General features: G+C 29.4%; 1 protein-coding gene across 3 annotated transcripts in view; it reads right to left on the bottom strand.

Annotated features, from left to right (window-relative positions):
* LOC130669489 (uncharacterized) overlaps positions 1-15615 on the bottom strand; it is a 36589-nt gene extending 20974 nt beyond the window's left edge. The window contains exons 1-2 of one of the 3 annotated variants that reach the window (XM_057472429.1): positions 15217-15615; positions 13131-13372 (exon numbers count right to left, since the gene is read on the bottom strand). In XM_057472429.1, the coding sequence (XP_057328412.1) occupies positions 13131-13311 (181 nt within the window). In that variant the 5' untranslated portion in view covers positions 13312-13372; positions 15217-15615. Of the gene's footprint in view, positions 1-13130; positions 13373-13807; positions 14047-15216 lie in introns of those variants that run through there. The other 2 variants (XM_057472427.1, XM_057472428.1) reach the window with 2 other exon arrangements.
* Between the last annotated feature and the right edge of the window lie 6064 nt (positions 15616-21679).

The raw sequence follows: 21679 nt of genomic DNA, 5'->3' as shown, positions 1-21679 counted from the left end.
CATGCATAATCTCCTTTATGGTCCATTTTATTATTCGTTATCTATATATAACCAAATTATGACGATAAACAATGGCTAAATTTATTTAATCAAAATTTGTTTTTAATTAGTATGTAACTTATTGTGTAAAACATTCTCATTCTGTATAATAACTTTAGTTTTGTTTTAGTAAGTTTTTCCGTATTAATTTATAAAATAATATCGAAACATATGACTGTATTAAAAGCACAATCTGTATTGAATTTGATTTTTCAAGATTGTTCAGAAAAGCGCATTTAAAATTAATAAAATGATAATCATTTTCTGTCTTTTTTTTCATGCTATCTGAATACTAATTGATAATTAACAGTAGAATTATTATTTCATTTTCTAACCAAACACACTGCAAACATTCTTAAAATTCTATTCCGTTTGGACCCATAGAACGACCACCTTTGAAAACTAAATAAAATATATATTTATGTTTTAAACAAAATTCTTTTTTCATTGTACAAAATATGTTTTTAGATATCAGTTCCAATCGCAGACGTAAAAAAATAAAATCTTTTTAAATTAACAGAATTAATGTGATGGAGTCACTGATTTCTAAGTCCGGTTTGTTTCAATGCCACCTTCGTACGAAATAGTTGACTCGTTAATTCCAGAGAGAAACACCGAAATGAATAAAAGTTGAAAAAACCCTTTTTAATTCTGCAGCAAAATAAAAAAAATAAAATTTGGTAAGCGATTGATCTTGCAGGTCAGTTCCAAATCTTGCCGCTGGTTTCAAAATAATACACGCTTGAACATATTTATAACCACTTGAATATGATTTTGCAAATAGCCAAAATAACTTAGTAAGGCCAGAAAATGTCGATATTTGACTTTAGCCTAATTTTCAAAAATAAGACTTGACAGAATAACTTTCAAACTTTTGAGAATTCTAAATTTTTCTAGCGAAAAGTTAAAAATTTTTGCGAAGCAAAAGCCTTGGCGTTTTTTTTTTTTTGGTACATTGATAAATAGTAATTAATTACATACAAATAATAATTCAAATTAAATTTAGACTATCAATATCAAACGTTATATAACGAATATTTTTTGCCCAACAACCAAAAACAAATTGGAGCGTATTAAATTCAATCCAAAAAAGTCGATAATCCGAGTTGGTTTAATTTTTTCAAATTCTCTCATTCAGGCTTATTCATCTCTTCTCCATCCAAATAATGTATCGTCATACTTTATAGTATTGTAAATTCATTTCTATCCATCATAACTTAATCTTTTGAATCCAGATGTACTCATGCCAGTTTTAGCACCAATGCGAATGGGATCGAACTCAAATGAATAGAAATCTATTCCATGCAATCTAATTTGTTTTGAGTTGCTGGAGGAGATTCAACGATTTCCTCTGCCATTCAGTTAAATCAGGCAGTAGTTAATCTTATTTAAAAGCAAACAGTATAGCTTGTTTGTAAAAAAATCGAAGGCTTATCAAAAAATAATGCAACAAAAGTCACAAAAGCGAATTTCCAGGCCTTGCCCCGAACCATACATTAATGATAATATTTTTTCAATGTTATTATTATTATTTTCATAATATTTTCCCACTAAGAGAGTTGAAAATTTTAAAAAATTCGGGATGTTGGTATTTTCACCTTAATTTTCAAAAATCGAGTTTTTATCAAATTCCGACGTATTCAGGTTCTGGAGCTATTCTGACAATTTTCAGAGTGATATCCAAGTGTCTGTATGTATGTGTATGTGTGTGCGTGCGTGTGTGTGTGTGTAAATGCTCTAAAGATTTTACTCTAATTAACCAATTTTCTCAGTTCTTTGGGATTCTCCTTAAAAAAATTTGACGAATCGGTTCCAAAATCTAATCATCCATAAAACTTCAAAAAACGCGCTGATTGGCGTGAGAATCATTGTATACCTCGAAAATACTATTATTAATACATTTTCGAGCTTTTCAGGCTCGAGAGTAGTAGTGTCACACCTTCCATTACAAAAATTCAAGTAATATGCCATAGCAAAAAAAAAAAAAATCTGTCTATCGGTTGACCCTGCGGGCCAGCCCCAAAACTTCCCGCTGTTTTCGAGCTCCTCGAGCTCAAAAACAATGTTGTGGATACATTTTCGAGCTCTTCGAGCTCGAAAATACTTTTGTCTGCCATTGTTTTCGAAAAATACCGATATTAGCATCTCTTTCTCCCACGATATCTCAGGAACGAATTGACCGATTTTGATGGTTGGGGCGGCAATCGGCGTATTTTATTGAGTTCTAGAGCTGATAAAATTTTGAAATTGTTTGGATCAGTTGTTTCAAAGATATTCGCAAAAAACCGTTTTTTACTATTTCTTTTGCCCGCGATAACTCTCGAACGAGTTCTAGAGCTGATTAGATTTTAATGTTGATCGTATGAGTCGTTTCTGAGAAATCAATAAAAAACTAAAAAAAAAAAAATTTTTTTTTTCGTAATTCGCCAATATTTTCGAGTCTACTTGATCGAATGATCTGAAATTTTCAGAAAAGTTGATGGCCAACAAGCTCTTTCGATTGCCGCCTCAGCTATCCAAATCGGTTCATTAGTTGAAAAGTTATAGACCGGTCACACACATACATACTCACATACACATACACACACACACACACACACACACACACACACACACACACACACACACACACACACACACACACACACACACACACACACACACACACACACACACACACACACACACACACACACACATACAGACAGACACTCGGACATCATTCTGAAAATAGTCAGAATAGGTTCCTAGGACCTCAAAACGTCGACATCTGATGAAATTTCGATTTTCGCTAATCGGGGTGAAAACAATAACTTCCCTATTTTCAGAAAAGTTGATGGCCAACAAGCTCTTTCGATTGCCGCCTCAGCTATCCAAATCGGTTCATTAGTTGAAAAGTTATAGACCGGTCACACACATACATACTCACATACACATACACACACACACACACACACACACACACACACACACACACACACACACACACACACACACACACACACACACACACACACACACACACACACACACACACACACACACACACATACATACAGACAGACACTCGGACATCATTCTGAAAATAGTCAGAATAGGTTCCTAGGACCTCAAAACGTCGACATCTGATGAAATTTCGATTTTCGCTAATCGGGGTGAAAACAATAACTTCCCTATTTTTCGAAAATCATCGATTTTCTTAGCGGGAAGTTAAAAATAATAAAGTAAATCGTTGTTGGTTTTTCATGTTTAATTACCGAAATCTTTTGAAATGATAATCCGATTTTGACCTTCAAGGCAACATTCGACGCAGTTTTTTAACCACTAATGATCAAAACAACTTTCATGAATTAGCTCAATATTTTGGATTTTACTAAAAAAAAAAAAACTAGTCGCAACCCGCATGAAAATACCTCATATGCCTGTAAAAAATGAATGAAATGGTCATACATGGACATACAAACTTTTTTAATACAGTCATACATAACCATATATGAACCATACAAGACCATGTATGGCCACACATGGTTTTGTTTGATTATATATGCCCATGATAAATTAAACATATATGGCCGTATATAGTCCATGTATGGGCATACATAGTCATGTATGACTATATGACCATGCATGCTCTATATATGCTCATTAATAAACTATCCGTAAAAATGAAACATATATGACCATGTATAGCCGTATATAGTTCATATATAATGCATATATGGCCATATGTGGAGCAAATATGGCCATTAGGGTGATTCAAAAAACAAACAAATTTTTTTTTTCTTCCAAACAGGTTCAAAAGTTTCGTATGGATAAAAAAAGACGCCTGTGAAAATTAGAGCTCTTAACATTAATATTAACATTGTCCGCATTGCATTTTTCTATTTCCCATAAGAATAACATGTAAAAAATTTTTTTTACGTCTTCTGATTTTTATAAGTAGCTAACGATGCGTCATAGGAATAATTAGCAGGCATATTTTTGTAGGGAATTGAATGCTCCACAAAAAAATATTCTTATCATTTTTTGAGGAATCGCTTTGTTCAAAAGTTATTTGAGGTTGAAATTTTGAGATTTTCTTACTTTTTCCGGCAAAACTATCAGACCTATTACAAAATATCATTAGACTTTTTTTGTAGACAATTTTATTCCCTAGAAGTTATTCCAAATAAAGTTTTTTCGAATCCCGTATTGTTTTTCTAGTTATTTTTATTTTAATGTCAAGCTCTTAAAAACGATCAGAAGACTATTTTTTTATGAGCATGACGTTAAAATGAAAATAACTAGAAAAACAATACGGGATTCGAAAAAACTTTATTCGGAATAACTTCTAGGGAATAAAATTGTCTACAAAAAAAGTCTAATGATATTTTGTAATAGGTCTGATAGTTTTGCCGGAAAAAGTAAGAAAATCTCAAAATTTCAACCTCAAATAACTTTTGAACAAAGCAATTCCTCAAAAAATGATAAGAATCTTTTTTTGTAGAGCATTCAATTCCGTACAAAAATATGACTGCTAATTATTCCTATGACGCATCGTTAGCTACTTATAAAAATCAGAAGTAAAAAAAATTTTTTACATGTTATTCTTATGGGAAATAGAAAAATGCAATGCGGACAACGTTAATATTAATATTAAGAGCTCTAATTTTCTCAGGCGTCTTTTTTTATCCATACGAAACTTTTGAACCTGTTTGGAAGAAAAAAAAAATTTGTTTGTTTTTTGAATCACCCTAATGGCCATACATGGGCATTAGGGTGGTCCGTTTGGAACGACTATTTTTTTTTTTCGCTCCCACTGAAAAATATTGTTGTAGACATTGAAAAAAAAATGCTCTGAAAGTTTTAGCTCTTAATTTTAATTCTAAGTACTTTACATTTGATTTTGAAGTTTTCCCATTTAAAATACACTGGTCACAGAAATTAAGGGATAGAAAAAAAATCCGAAATTTTTAGGTGATTTTCAACATGCTGTAACTCGGTGAAAAATGGTCGTATAAAAAAACTAAAAAAAGCAAATTGTAGCCTCAAGTTTCTAGTTTTCAAATCTGGACCTCAAAATTTTTGATCATGTACGGTTCCGGAGTAATCATAAGAAAACCAACGAAAAAAAAATTTTCAAAATTTTTGCTGGTCTTTCAATACCTCTATGGGCAACAATAAATTTTTTTGAATAATCCGACTGTCTGACTTTTCTAGGAAATTTTATGCCCTTTAATTTTGTGGCCTTAAAAAGTCTCTACGACGATTTGGCGCCGAGTTATCATTGATCAAAGCAAAAAAGTCCATTTTGGCTTTGATAATCAATAACTCCGGATGTATTGGTCGTACAGAGAATGGAAGTAGGGTTTTGAAAACTGGAAAACATTCTCTATAAGGCATTATTAGTGGCATTTGATAGAAAAATTTTTTTTAAAGCGATATTGTTTGGTAAAAAACAGGTCAAAATTCACAAATTTAAGGATATTCGGAAATCTTGCTATAACTTTGGATATAACGGATAAACAAAGGATATCTTCATCTTTTTTTCAACCTCAAAGTGTCCTGAAAAAACCCTGAAAATTTCAAATCGCTGCGATTTTTCTTTCTTAGTACCCCGAAGCTTTAAATTTATCGATTTTGTCAAAAATCACCATAATTGGTAGTTTCTCGGTTTTTGTTCATTTTTTCGATTTGAAAATGTTTTTTTTACCGATAATCTTCATTTCTTTGATCAAAAAGATCGATTATCGAAAAAAATTGAAAAAAAAAAAATTTTGAAAAAAATTTTTTTTTTTTAATTTTTTTTTCAAAAAATTTTTTTTTTCAAAAATTTTATTTTTTGTTGTATCTGCAATGATTTATCATTGTCAAAAAAAATTCCTAAAATTTTTTTTACCGCCGGCATTAGAGTTACCCAAAGGGTATGTTTCTTAAGTTGACATTTGAAGCAGATGCAGTTACAGCGGTAAAAAAAATTTTAGGAATTTTTTTTGACAATGATAAATCATTGCAGATACAACAAAAAAAAAAATTTTGAAAAAAAAAAATTTTTGAAAAAAAAATTTAAAAAAAAAAAATTTTTTTCAAAATTTTTTTTTTTTCAATTTTTTTCGATAATCGATCTTTTTGATCAAAGAAATGAAGATTATCGGTAAAAAAAACATTTTCAAATCGAAAAAATGAACAAAAACCGAGAAACTACCAATTATGGTGATTTTTGACAAAATCGATAAATTTAAAGCTTCGGGGTACTAAGAAAGAAAAATCGCAGCGATTTGAAATTTTCAGGGTTTTTTCAGGACACTTTGAGGTTGAAAAAAAGTCGAAGATATCCTTTGTTTATCCGTTATATCCAAAGTTATAGCAAGATTTCCGAATATCCTTAAATTTGTGAATTTTGACCTGTTTTTTACCAAACAATATCGCTTTAAAAAAAATTTTTCTATCAAATGCCACTAATTATGCCTTATAGAGAATGTTTTCCAGTTTTCAAAACCCTACTTCCATTCTCTGTACGACCAATACATCCGGAGTTATTGATTATCAAAGCCAAAATGGACTTTTTTGCTTTGATCAATGATAACTCGGCGCCAAATCGTTGTAGAGACTTTTTAAGGCCACCAAATTAAAGGGCATAAAATTTCCGAGAAAAGTCAGACAGTCGGATTATTCAAAAAAATTTATTGTCGCCCATAGAGGTATTGAAAGACCAGCAAAAATTTTGAAAATTTTTTTTTCGTTGGTTTTCTTATGATTACTCCGGAACCGTACATGATCAAAAATTTTGATGTCCAGATTTGAAAACTAGAAACTTGAGGCTACAATTTGCTTTTTTTAGTTTTTTTATACGACCATTTTTCACCGAGTTACAGCATGTTGAAAATCACCTAAAAATTTCGGATTTTTTTTCTATCCCTTAATTTCTGTGACCAGTGTACATAGGAAAGTTGGGATTGTTTTTAAAATTCTCTATAACTCAGCCGCATTTTAAGTTATCGGGTCGCCGTTCGCGGCATTTTTTGAGTAATTTAATACTCTTCAAAAGTCTCCTAAATAGTTTTACTCGGACTCTGATTGTTTTTTCTGTATTGGTTCTGAAAATAATTTTTTTAATAATAATTTGGGTTTTTAGTTGATATTAACTAAATAACGAAATTTACAGAAAAAGTGCAGATAACGATTTTTTAGGAAATTTTATTCGCTACAAAAAAGGTCTATTTAGTTAAGTGGCTCAAGTTCTTCGTTCACGTGATATAGAGATTTCAGTAATTTTGTAAATAAAATATTTGTCGAAAAATTCCACCAAATGCTATTTCATTTCAATTTTAAATCAGTAAATAATTTTCCTTTCATTAATTTAATCCAGTTATTAAAATCAGAAGGGGTCAAATTGATGAACTTCGGAAAAATTTTTGGGAAATATTATATTTACAAAATTACTAAAATCCCTATATCACGTGAACGGAGAACTTAAGCTACTTAACTAAGAGGACCTTTTTTGTAGCGAATAAAATTTTCTAAAAAATCGTTATCTGCACTTTTTCTGTAAATTTCGTTATTTAGTTAATATCAACTAAAAACCCAAATTATTATTAAAAAAATTATTTTCAGAACCAATACAGAAAAAACAATTAGAGTCCGAGTAAAACTATTAAGGAGACTTTTGAAGAGTATCAAATTACCTAAAAAATGCCGCAAACGGCGACCCGATAACTTAAAATGCGGCTGAGTTATAGAGAATTAAAAAAGAAATCCCAACTTTCCTATGTATTTTAAATGGGAAAACTTCAAAATCAAATGTAAAGTACTTAGAATTAAAATTAAGAGCTAAAAATTTCAGAGACTTTTTTTTTCAATGTCTACAACAATATTTTTCAGTGGGAGCGAAAAAAAAAAAATAGTCGTTCCAAACGGACCACCCATTGGGCATACCAACCTTTTAATGCAGTCATGCATGGCCATGTATGAATCATATAAGGCCATACATGGTTTTATATGACTATGTATGCCCGTGATTAATTGAACATATATGGCCATATATGGCCGTTTATGGTCCATGTATAGGCATATATGGTCATTCATAGAAACGTATGACGATATATGACCATGTATGTCTGTGATTAATTAAATATATATGGTCGTATATGGCCGTACATAGTCCACGTATGGGCATGTACGGTGATGCATAGTTGTAGTGTTGAGTACTTTTCCGGACAGTAGTGGATACAGTCTAGATAGCATACAGTACTGTCTAAAATTTTTCTTTTACAGAAAGAACTCAGCACTATCCCAGAGAGTTGCCATTACTACACGGAAAGAAAACTATGGGAAGTTTTCCTATGCATTATGGGAATGGTTCCCATAATGGTATGGGAATAGTACCTATACTACTATAGGAATGGTTCCCATATATTATAGGAACCATCCCCATAATAGTATGAGAATAGTTCCCATACTATTATGGGAATGGTTCCTATATTGGTATAGGAACTATTCCTATAATATTATGGGAACTATTCCCATAATGTTATGGGAACCATCCCTATAATATCATAAAATTCTTTTTTTGCACAATAGTGTAGAAATTTCCCAAAATTTGAATTTTCTTGAATGTTTTGTGCTGACGAAAAATTCTTGTTAAAAATTTTAATGTTTTTTTGCCAAATACGATTTTTTTTTCAATTTTTGAATTTTTGTTTTTATGTTTAATAATATTTCTGTGTATTGTAGAAGTGATTACCACACTTCTTTAAATTAATTTTTTCATGATAATATGGGAACCATTCTCATAATATTATAGGAATGGTTCCTATAATAGTATGGGAACTATTCCCATAATGGTATAGGAACCATTCCTATAATATTATGGGAATGGTTCCTATAATATTATAGAAAGTATTCCTATAAATTATAGGAACCATTCCTATAATTATAGGAACCATTCCTATAGTGTTATGGGTATCATTCCCATAATTATAGGAACTATTCCTATAATTATAGGAAACATTCCTATAATTATAGGAACCGCTCCCAAAATTTATGGTCGTAATTCCTATGTTGGTATAGGAAAAAATTTCACAAACTTATGGAAACCGCTGCCATAATTTTCTTTCCGTGTATATTGTTTTTTCCGTGTATAATATACATTTCTTAAAATGGAAATCTGTTAAACTAAATTGAATATAATTTCAACCATATATTTACTCGTGAAAATGAAACATATATGGCCATGCATGGCCGTATATAGTTAATACATGGGCATATATGGCCATATATAGACATACAGATTTTTTATATAAAAAATTTGAGCTGATTATTACAATTACTTGTAAACAGGATTTTGTAGTGTAAAAAAAAATAGGAAATTTTTTCGATATAACTAACAGCATATTGATGATTATATTTTGCTTTTTCGTAAGGGATATTATTTTTTCAATCTTATGTAGCACAACTAAGCTTCGTTGTAACTGTCGGTCGCATAGCCTAGTCATCAAAGCGTCGGTCTCTAATACGGAAGGTCCCGGGTTCGAATCCTACTGAAGCGGGTGCGGTCATTAGTCTAGCGTTTTTTCTCTGAATAAAAAATTTCCTATTCGATTAGAAATCCAATTATTCGCATATCTGATAATCTCTGCATCGCCAAAATAATTAAAAAAAAAATTGAAAATTTTATTTCATTTAGTTAAAATTTCGATACTAGTCATATCGTCATATATGGCCATATCAAGCTATGTATGGGCATACATGACCATACCTGGCCAATTAACATACATGGCTATGTATGGTCATATATGGCCATTAGGGTGATTCGTTTTAAACGACTATTTTTTTTCACTCCCATTTGAAAATTTTGTTATAGACATTGAGGAAAAAAATCCCTGCAAGTTTCAGCCCTTAATTTCAATTATCAGTACTTTATATTTGATTTTGAAGTTTCCCCATTTAAAGTACATAGGAAAGTTGGGATTTTTCTTTTAATTCCCTATAATTCAGCCGCATCTCAAGTTATTGGGTCGTCGATTGCGGCATTTTTTGGGTAATTTAATACTCTTCAAAAGTCTCCTTAATAATTGTACTAGGACTCTAATTGTTTCTCCTGTATTGGTTCTGAAAATAATTTTTTTAATAATAATTTGGGTTTTTAGTTGATATTCACTGACTAACGAAACTTACAGAAAAAGCGCAAATAACGATTTTTTAGGAAATTTTATTCGCTACAAAAAAGGTCCTCTTAGTTAAGTGGCTCAAGTTCTTCGTTCACGTGATATAGGGATTTTAGTAATTTTGTAAATAAAACATTTGTCAAAAATTTTTCCGAAGTTCATCAATTTGACCCCTTCTGATTTTAGTGACTGGATTAAATTAATAAAAGGAAAATTATTTACTGATTCAAAATTGAAATTAAATAGCTTTTGGTGGAATTTTTTGACACATATGTTATGTCAGGAATTGATTAACTATGGGTCCTTTCCCTTTCTCTATGATTTTTACCTTAGGAGAGCGTTAAGGCATGCCCCGATGTGGGCCTATGTGCGTGCGCAATCACACACGCTCACATGTACAATATTTTATTTAAAACAATATTTCAAATTTATTCATAATATTATATAATTACAAATTTTTAATGTTTGAATATAATATTTACTATTTAATGACGTGGAGCATATTCATTTATTAATTGTTATAAATTTTTACTACTTAAGAATTATTAATTTCAGTATTTGATTATTATTTGAATTGTATAAATTTTAATTTTAATATTTCGGCAAAACTATTATTTGAGTTAATATTTATTATTTATTATCTATTCTTTTAGTTAAAGTTATTCGCTTAAAAATTCTTTATTTAAGTATTCTTTTAGTTAAAATTTATTTCGTTTAAAATTGTTTATTTAAACATTCTTTCAGTTGAAATTCTTTCGTTTAAAATTATTTATTTAAATTTATTTTCTTAATGACTATTTTGTCATTAAAATCATATTTGGGCATCTGTTTTACGTTTACGTAGATACCAAAAGGTTTCTACAAAAGTGTACTTAAAAAGGAAAAGTTTTATAAGATTAAGCCATTATTTTATTTATTTTGAAATGAGTCACTGTTAAAAATTCATTCTAAAATTTACTTGTTTTCTTTTAATTATTTAACGTACGTATTTTTTTGATAATATTTTAATTGTTTCCTAAAAAAGTATTTTCAGATGGCACTTGGGACTTTTCTCTATGATGACCGGAGGGGACATTAAAATTTCATTTAGGTGTTTGTTGTAACATTTCAATAAATGGCAAACAAATAACCTCCGCTTATTTTAAAAGCATACTCAGGATTACATGTGTAATCAGATTATGCAGTGACAAAAATCGGTACTTACAATGACTTATAGAGTGATGACTATGAAAAGTTATATACGTCTCACTGCTATCTAATAAATAGTGACAGGAATGATTCTGTATAGTTACCATAAGTATACGTAGTGTTGTGGTAATGATCTACGAGTATCTATACTATAGATAGTTCAAAGAGCTACATTTTTTTTCGTGTATGGTGAAAAGTGAAAAAAGTTTTAGATAAAATCGAAAAGTTGCAGCATGAAGTATTCTAAAAAGTTTCAGCGAACATTATTTTAGAATGTTTCGTTGACGATACTTCCTAAACCAATTTTATAGAAACATGGAGTGATTGAAAGAGAGATTTCTGAAATTTATCAACTTCAGTATCTTCCAATAAACAAAACGATTACGATGATTGATATGGCAATCAGAGTGCATTATTAACTTTTAAAGCTCTTATGATTATGAAATTTATCAGTTTAGTCGTTTCAAAAATTTTTACAAGACACAGTTTTATACCATTTCTTTTTCTAACAATATCTCTTTAATGAATTAACATTAAGATGATTCTTGTAGCAATCAACGTGTCATTGAATTTTAGAGTTAATTAAATATTGGAATTGATTGATAGAGTCTGTTTTGAGTAATTAAAAACAAAGAACTGGAGAAAATGGTTTTCTTTTCATATTTCTAAATTATCTCAAAGTTTATTTGTTTGAATAATCTGGAATATTCATGAGAGTTGACGACTGACAAGTTTTGCCGAATGCCACAAGAACTATCCCGACTAGTTGCTTTATTAAATAGTTGAAGAGAGCTTACGCACACACACACACACACACACACACACACACACACACACACACACACACACACACACACACACACACACACACACACACACACACACACGCCTCTGAAAATGTCAGAATAACTTTCTAGGACCTCAAAACGTCGACATTTGATGAAAACTCGATTTTTTAAAATGAGTCCTACAGAAATAACCCCTAAATTTATAAAATACCTTAATTGTTGTTAGGAAGAAGTTGAAAATTAATTAATCCTCTTTAGTAAAAACGAGTCTTCGTCAATGTAGTTCATTACGAGAAAATAATATTTGTGCATAGATATCTAAATAATACATATATTTGTTCACAAACTGTTTTCTTACATTGATATTACTATCGATAAACTAATTCACGATATTTACATTCTTGAGCATTTATTTCACAATATGTATATTGACAATGTTGGACACAAATTATTATACGGAACAAATCAAAACACAAAAAAAAAAGTTACAAAAGGGTATAACGCTCAAAATGCAATAATCACGATGCAACCAAGAAAGCAAACAAAGATTTTGACATACACACAGAACCGGTAGATGACTGATGATAGAATAACTTCGATAATATTCATCATCGAACAATTCTACATCAATACATCCAGTATTATTCGTCGACTGAGTTAACTCAACTGCGCATTCTGTTTCAGAAATTTAATTTTTGAATAGATTTGTTTATAGAATTTTAGGTAGTATTCATTTATATATAATGACTATAAACTTCGAAAGGAGACCATTAATTAAATATTGCTACATGGTCTATTAGAAAATTCATAAAAAGAATATTAGCGAAGTTGAGTTAGGAATACAAAAGAATATTTAAGTTCATATTTTTAGATTTAGGTTGTTAGCAAAACTATTCATAATTAATTATGTTCATAAAAAACATGTTCCATAATATTCAAAACCATTTTGGAAAACGACTAAAGATGTTACCGATGTCGCTACGTCTTGCAGCAATCTCATCAGCAAATGAAGCTCTTGATTCCGGAAAGAGTGGTCGTGCACTGTATTTTCTATCCAAATGATCCATCATTGGCTTGTAGTAAGATTCTCCTTTGTCATAGTTACAGTCGTAAACACGTGTGCGCGGTCTACTTAAAATAGGTCTCGACATTGCGTGCAATTGGTTACTCCCTTGTTTTGATCAAACGTTTAGACTTACAATCATGTGGTTTCTGAAATTATTATTATTATTATTATTATTATTATTATTAATTTTTTTTTAGTTATCAATGAATTTTTTCTTATTTTATGTATGGCTATTTCGATTTTCATTTATTTATAACTTTTCTTTATGATATACTCATAGCATCCTCTGATAATCTACAAGTTTGTCAATATAAATTATTTTATATAATGTTTGTTTTATAATAAATTACAATTATTACCTTATGAATTAATGAGCGTTTATGTTTTAAATTTATGTTAATAAAAATACTTTTCTAAACAGTTCATATTTTTTGTTATATGTTTTTTTGTAAAATACATTTTCGTATCTCATTATTTTGATATATCACAGTAATTATCACTTGTAAATGTGAAATTAGAATACTATAAGAGAACAAATTGTAGTGAGGTGAGGTTATATAGAGTTAAATGAAATAATTTACCTTTTTCTTTTGTTATTAGAATGTTGCATGTTTCTAATAATGTGTATGTAATAATATTAATTTTGCATCATATTATTTCATGTGAGTGAGATAACATGTTAATTATTCATTTATTATAGAATATTGTACGTAGTATCTAAGTTATATCTATTTGAGACCGAGTATTATGGAAGGTAGTTAGTAATGCAGTAATTGTTATTTGTATAATTATTATTATTTTCCTGTATTCCGCAACGTAACTTAGATATACAATTGGGAAAGACGAAAACACTAAAGAAGAAGGCGAGTTGTAATCTACCAATAAGTAACTAGCTAGGCTTTAGCTTGACGTTAAAATAGCTCCGATCTAATTCGGTGCCTGTAGACTGCCACTGTGTGATATTTCAATACAGCTTACAGCTTACGGTAGCTAGGCAGCCAATGTATGATTTAATAACAGTAAAAAATTGAATCCTCGATTTTTTTTTTATCTTTAATCAAAACGTTGTAAAACATAAAAAAGCAATCGAATTACATAAATTTTATTTTGAAGCAGGTTTAACTATTCAGGATAAAGTAAAAGTATTTAATTGCTAATTACTGTCCATTTCAAATGGAATATTATTAAACCAGAACTATTGTACATATTAACGATTTTTATTTATTTAATATTTAACTAGCTAGAAATATTTCTAATAATATGTCATTCTTTGTTATTTATTTCATTGGACTATAAATAATAGATGAAAATCTAGTTTTATTTTTGATTAGAATCGATTGAATCATTGTCTGTATTATAAAATAACAACTTTACAATTTTGTAATTTTGTCTTTTGTCGATATTCACTCATTATTGAATGTCAGTTAGTGAAAATAGTAGTACGAACATTATCATTTTTATAATTTAACATTACATTACTTTGTAGTAAGTTTTGAAAGCATAGTCAGGGTGTTGTCAGTTTATTGCTGCATCATTTATATTACGTCAATAATGTCCTCAAAACAAAAGCGATAGCAAAGAACTGATCAAATCAGATTTGTTTCATGTCGTCGATGTCAAATTCATTTCATGATTATTGATTATACCGTACATAGCTCTGAAGTCAACGAAATTATTATGAAACTACTTATTTATTTTTTGTGGTGGTTTTACTCGAAATAAGATATCGACAATTTAAATTAGGAACCATTTCAAGGTAATAAAATACCAGCTGAATTTGAATCCATTAACATACTATAACAATCTTACGTTCATGTTGAATTGAATTTTACTGAAGACGGATATACGATCCTTATTCAATGCATGAAATCTTGTTAAAGTTGATATCAATGAAGTGATTGATATATTATTTTAGTAGGAATGAAGCTTATGTATATCATCGTATAATTTGCTCAATACAATAGTGAAGCTCAGATCAAGATACACTTACCTATGCTATCGTTGTTTTTTCTCCAGAGTCTATTTCTTCAGATGTGATGTCTACGGAAGTGTTAACACGACTCTTACGAACGTCGCGACGCTTGCTTCCATTTTCCCACTCCCTTGTCATTACCCCTTCCAGTAGAACTACATAAATAATTACCGAAATAATTTCTATAAAAATTTCCTATTTGTTTGCTTTTGTGTATACTGCTTTCATACAAAAAAGTATGCAGATTACTTTCAAATATATATCAGCAAAAATTTCTTAACGAGATCTGATAGATAGCATTCTTCGTAGTACCGACTCGAAAAGACTTATTGTATATTATAAATAATAAGAGTAAATACTTTTCTATAGATTATCATATTTATTTTCATTTTAAACTTTGTGTTCATTATTAAATTCTAAAATAATCTACTATAGTAAAGATTTCAGCTGTTATTTTTATTTTAACCATGATATAAACTAGATCGTGACGACAGAGCGATTTACTTTTAGAACAGCTGACTTAACATACATTTAGCCTGAACAAACCTTGTGAACATTCGCACTAAAAGGTATCACAGTTATGATATTTATTATAAATATATCTCTCAGATAAAAAAAGTTTTTTAGATTTAAATCAATCTAAGTAGATTTAGTTTATTTTATTTTAAAATTAAATGACTAATCTGTTTCGTTAAATTTACCATGGCATTATTATTTCCACCTGTCATTTAATCTAAACGTAACTCTCCAAAGGAGAATAAATTTACTTAACATCAATAAAGTTAGATCAAAACGATTTTCGAGAGAAATAAAACAAATGAAAGACACGAAATGTCAATAAATGTTGACTCTGTGGTCCAGCCCCAAAATTTTCTGTGGCTTTCAAACTCGAAAAGCTCAAAATACATTATTGTTTAGAGCTTCGAGGTCTTTACCTGCAAAAAAAGTTGAATCTTCTCTTTAATTAAAAACATATGTCACATCAAAGCTAATTAACAAAATAGATTTTCTTTTTTACGCACAAGTGCTCGCGTAATGCTTTTTATAGATTCATTTTAGTGGATATTTTTGTGTAAATTATGTACAACTTAATGTTATCTTTATCCAATCAGGTATTCGAAAAATAGGCTTTACATATGAGGCATTTCACGCCAAATCGGACGTTTTAAAAAATTGTAATTTTTGATTTCCTCGATTTTTTAAAATTTTTTTGTACCCGTCAAAAAACTCTTCTTCCGAAATATTGAGATTTTTTTGATAACTGGTTCAAAAGATATCGAATTTCGACAAAAAACCGCTCATTTATGGTGTTTTGCTGATAACTTCTTAGGGAATGTTTCAAATCAAAATACTCACTAAATAAAAAACTATTCTTTTTTCATGTACTTTTCGAAAGAAAATATAAAAAAATGCCATTCGGCAGCCGAAATGGAAGGTAGATTTTCCAATTAATCTATATAAAAAGTTTCATACATACACATCTTGTGATATATGTTAATGTATAGTCATGATATGAAATTAGGCTTGTTTTCTAAGAGTGAGGGTAAAAAAAGAAAACGACTATTTTCGATAGAGAACTTCAGATAGTTGATTTGACAAATCATTACATAGGTAATGTACCAAACGAACCTTCACGTAAACAAAGTATAGAAAAGTTAATTAGTATGAGATCATAATTGTAATTGCTATTACGATGGCAAGATCAGTTATAATTATAGGACGTACAGGTACGATTGAAACATCATAAATAATAAAAGAAATACTTTCAAAATATAAAATAACTGTGAAATTTACAGGTTATTTTGTTCACAATAAAATACAACTGACAAAATTGTATTATAATGGGAAATGTATAAGTTGCGTGGAATGAACCCTATATTGTCAGCATTTTTTGATTCCATTAGAATTTTAAAGGCTATCGAATAATTAGAAGAAATGGTCAAAATATGAAGTTTAAGGTCTTTAATTAAAGCTTATTAGACAAGCTTTCAAATACTTTTTACTGGAATTGTCTATCAGTTTTAGTTTTAATGTTATATGAACTTCAATAGTGAATAAAAACTGATATTTTCGAAAAATCGTGAACATTTCAAACAGCCATTACTTCAAAACTAATCGAGCGATTTCACTCATCTTTGAATTTGATCAAGATAATCGCCTATAGAATAACTGTAACAAATTTCATTAAGATCCGATAAGAACTGTGGGCGCTATCGTAATGACAAGACCAGTGATAATCATAGGGATTAGAGGTACATTTGATACATCATAAATAATAAAAGAAATACTTTTAAAATATAAAATAGCAGTGAAATTCACAGATTATTTTGTGCACATTAAAATACAACTGACGAAACTGGATTATAATGGGACAAGCATAACTTATGTGGAATGAAAACCATATTTTCAACATTTTTTGATTCCATTAAAATTTTCAAGGCTATCAAATTATAGGAAGAAATGGTCAAAATGTAAAGCTTAAGGTCATTAATTAAAGCTTATTAGTCAAGCTTTAAAATACTTTTTACGGAAATTATCTATGAGTTTTAGCTTTAAAGTTATATGAACTTGAAAGAGGATAAAAATTTTTTTTATTGAAAAATCGTGGAAATTTGAAACAGCCATATCTTCTAAACTAATCGAACGATTTAGCCCATCTTCGAACTTAACCGTGATAATCGCCCATAGAATAAGTGTGAAAAATTTCATTAGGATCCGATAAGGATTCTAGGTGCAATCGTGTTCTCAAAACTTGGTTCTATTACATATATATATATATATATATATATATATATATATATATATATATATATAAATTTTTCAACGAATGCTATTTTCGAACTCTACTCAACTAATTATGATAGGTTGTGACAAAATTCCTTGAAAAATCGACCATGAGGACAAATACAATACCTAGATTTTTAAAAAAATCTACCTAAAAAGGCCATTCGGCAGCCGAAATGGAAGGTAGATTTTCCAATTAATCTATATAAAAAGTTTCATACATACATATCGTGTGATACATGTTAGTGTATAGTCATGATATGAAATTAAGCTCGTTTTCTGAGAATGAGAGTAAAAAAAGACAACGACTATTTTCGATAGAGAACTTCAGATAGTTGATTTGACAAAACATTATGTAGGTAATGTACTAAACTAACATTCACATAAACAAAGTATAGAAATTTTAATTAGTATGAGATCATAATTGTAATTACTATTACGATGGCAAGATCAGTTATAATTATAGGATGTACAGGTATGATTGAAACAGCATAAATAACAAAAAAAAATACTTTTAAAATATAAAATAGCAGTGAAATTTACAGGTTATTTTATTCACATTATAATACAACTGACAAAATTGTATTATAATGGGAAATGCATAAGTTATGTGAAATGAAAACCATATTTTCAACATTTTTTGATTCCATTAAAATTTTTAAGGCTATCAAATTATTGGAAGAAATGGTCAAAACATTAAGTTTAAGGTCTTTAATTAAAGCTTATTAGACAAGCTTTCAAATACTTTTTACTGGAATTGTCTATCAGTTTTAGTTTTAATATTATATGAACTTCAATAGTGAATAAAAACTGATTTTTTCGAAAACTCGTGGAAATTTCAAACAGCCATAACTTCACAACTATTCGAACGATTCAGCCCATCTTTGAACTTGATCAAGATAATCGCCTATAGAATAAGTGTGGAAAATTTCATTATGATCCGATAAGAATTGTAGGTGCTATCGTAATGACAAGACCAGTTAAAATCATACGTCGTAGAAGTACATTTGATACATCATAAGTAATAAAAGAAATACTTTTAAAATATAAAATAGCTGTAAAATTTACAGGTTATTTTGTGCACAATAAAATACAACTGACGAAATTTGATTATAATGGAAAATGCATAAATGATGTTGAATGAAAACCATATTTTCAACATTTTTTGATTCCATTAAAATTTTCAAGACTATCAAATTATTTGAAGAAATGGTCAAAACATCAAGTTTAAGGTCATAAATTAAAGCTTATTAGACAAGCTTTCAAATACTTTTTACGTAAATTATCTATGAGTTTTAGTTTTAAAGTTATATGAACTTGAAATTGGATAAAATTTTTTTTTTTTGAAAAATCGTAGGAATTTGAAACAGCCATATCTTCTAAACTAATCGAACGATTTAGCCCATCTTCGAACTTAACCGTGGTAATCGCCCATAGAATAAGTGTAAAAAATTTCATTACGATCCGATAAGGATTCTAGGCGCAATCGTGTTCTCAAAACTTGGTTCTATTACATATATATATATATATATATATATGGGCAGATCCATTAATTCTCGACGAAAGTGTGCGCACTCAGGTCAACGATTTTGATGTCGATTTTTTCCTCAAAATTACACCTTCAAAAAAGAAGATCCTGAGAATTTGGACCCGATATAATCAAATCTGGCCGCTGGAGAATTTTTTGAATTTTTAAAAAAGTCGATTTTTCACTGATTTTCGAATATTTGTATCTCAGCTTCTATATAACTTAAAGGCTCCTGTCCAACGGCATTTTTCTCAGTAGACTCTCTACTTTTAAGAAAAAAATAAGTATTTGGTCGAAACTCAAATAGGGCTTAGCTGACAGCCTCTAACTAACGAACTGTTTTGGTTAAATTTTACCTATTTGTAAAACACTAGTATACGTACAGTGTTCGAAGTTGAGGATCGACCAGCAGCTAATGTCTTCTATTGGGGTATACTTTAGTAGAATCTATGCAATTTTTACTTCATTGCTTCTATTGAATAAAGTTATAGCCATCTGAAACCAATCAAATTTTAAAAAATTGCAGTTTTCAGATGGCTAGAACTTTTTTCTCGGAACTTCGATTTCCTTCAAACTTTCAGGAAAGTTGCTTTATTATGTTCCTTAAAATTCCTGTTTTTATATTGAGTAGGTGCTCCGTCTGAAAAGTAAATAACATTTTTTATCCATGGGTACTCATCTTTTATTATTTCCATGAGCTTTTCTCGAAAAGCATGAACAGTGTAAGCAACGTGATCAGTCGTATCACTTATTACACAGAAAATCATCTGTAGGAGCTTTTCTTTATCGGTCTCCTGAGGATCTTTATAATAAACGCAGAAAGGATGAAGTGTTGCCTGAGAATTATTGTAGTAAAATGATTGAACAGATCTTTGTATTATAAAAGAATAGTTTTCTGCAAAATCCATGGTAATAATGCAAGTATGGGGCTCTAATTTAGATTTGCAATCATATAAATAATTTTTCTGTGAATCTGCAATGTAATGATGTACAGTCAATTTCCATACATCAGAACATAAAGCTTCTAAAAATATTTCTTTCTTTTCATTATGAGTGGTTAAAGTTGCTCTACTGCCTTCTGTATCCCATTTTTTGTAATTAATTAAATCATGAGGTATAGCGATGTTTGATTCATTCAATAAATTTTTCATTCCTGCTACTCCAGGACATTTATGACATTTATGTAACATACAATCTACATTATCAACATTACAAACTGCGACTGCGAATAAATCTCTATATTTTATGTTAGTTTTCAAAGCCGATATCTTTAATTTAACATTTTCATGTTCGGTGCAAACACAAATTTCATGAGTTCCCGGGTCACCAGCGAATACACATTCCTCCGGCTTTAATGAAGCAAAGAAAGAAAACTTCGGTAAATTGTCATACTTTGAATAATCATTAATAAAATTGCTGTATAAATCTCGAAGAGTATACAACAACATTTTTTTCTGCACTGATTCTCCTGAATCGGAACCACTTCCACTTTTTTTTTTGTATTGTTTTATACCTGGACAAATATAACAATTTTTTTCGTCTAAATAATAATTTTTTATAATATCTCTCATTTCATCTGGTATTTTCCAAAACTTTTTCCGCTCCCTTAGTGTTAATAAGCCTGAAAAAAAATTTAATTGTAGTTAAAATTTTAATAAAAATTAAAAATAAATGTAGAACTGATAAATTGAAATAAAATTGGTAGTATAAACTCAAATGAAATTTTATTATTATAATTTTTGGAGGAGGACTGCGATATATATCAAATTATATACTGTACCGTTTTCGACTTTGATCTTTTTAAATTCTCTGAACATATAATTAGAACAATCAAAGTATTGTTTAACTTGTTTTAATTCCCAAGATAGTGGTAATATTGTCAGTACTTGAATCTTTTCAGAAATACTTTTTGATTGCTGAAATTTATTTTGTAAAGATAATATAATGTCGTTAAGCGTATTACTATCTTCTATTAAATTCTGTGTTATTGGATTATTGAATCTTGAAACATTAAAATCGTATGCATTATTTATTTTTTGAGTAAGTTTATCTAAAACTTCCAGTAGAGTTTCTTCTGCTTTTCTTTGCAAACGTTCCGTAGATAATTTATATTTATGTAGGGTATAGTAGTCTTATTAATTATGAGGGTGTATATTGTTAACTCCTAAT

This window comes from Microplitis mediator, chromosome 6, assembly GCF_029852145.1.
Source record: "Microplitis mediator isolate UGA2020A chromosome 6, iyMicMedi2.1, whole genome shotgun sequence".
In the NCBI taxonomy this organism is placed as follows: domain Eukaryota; kingdom Metazoa; phylum Arthropoda; class Insecta; order Hymenoptera; family Braconidae; genus Microplitis; species Microplitis mediator.
Note: the sequence above shows the minus strand (reverse complement) of the source record. Positions and strands in the feature narration are given on the sequence as shown.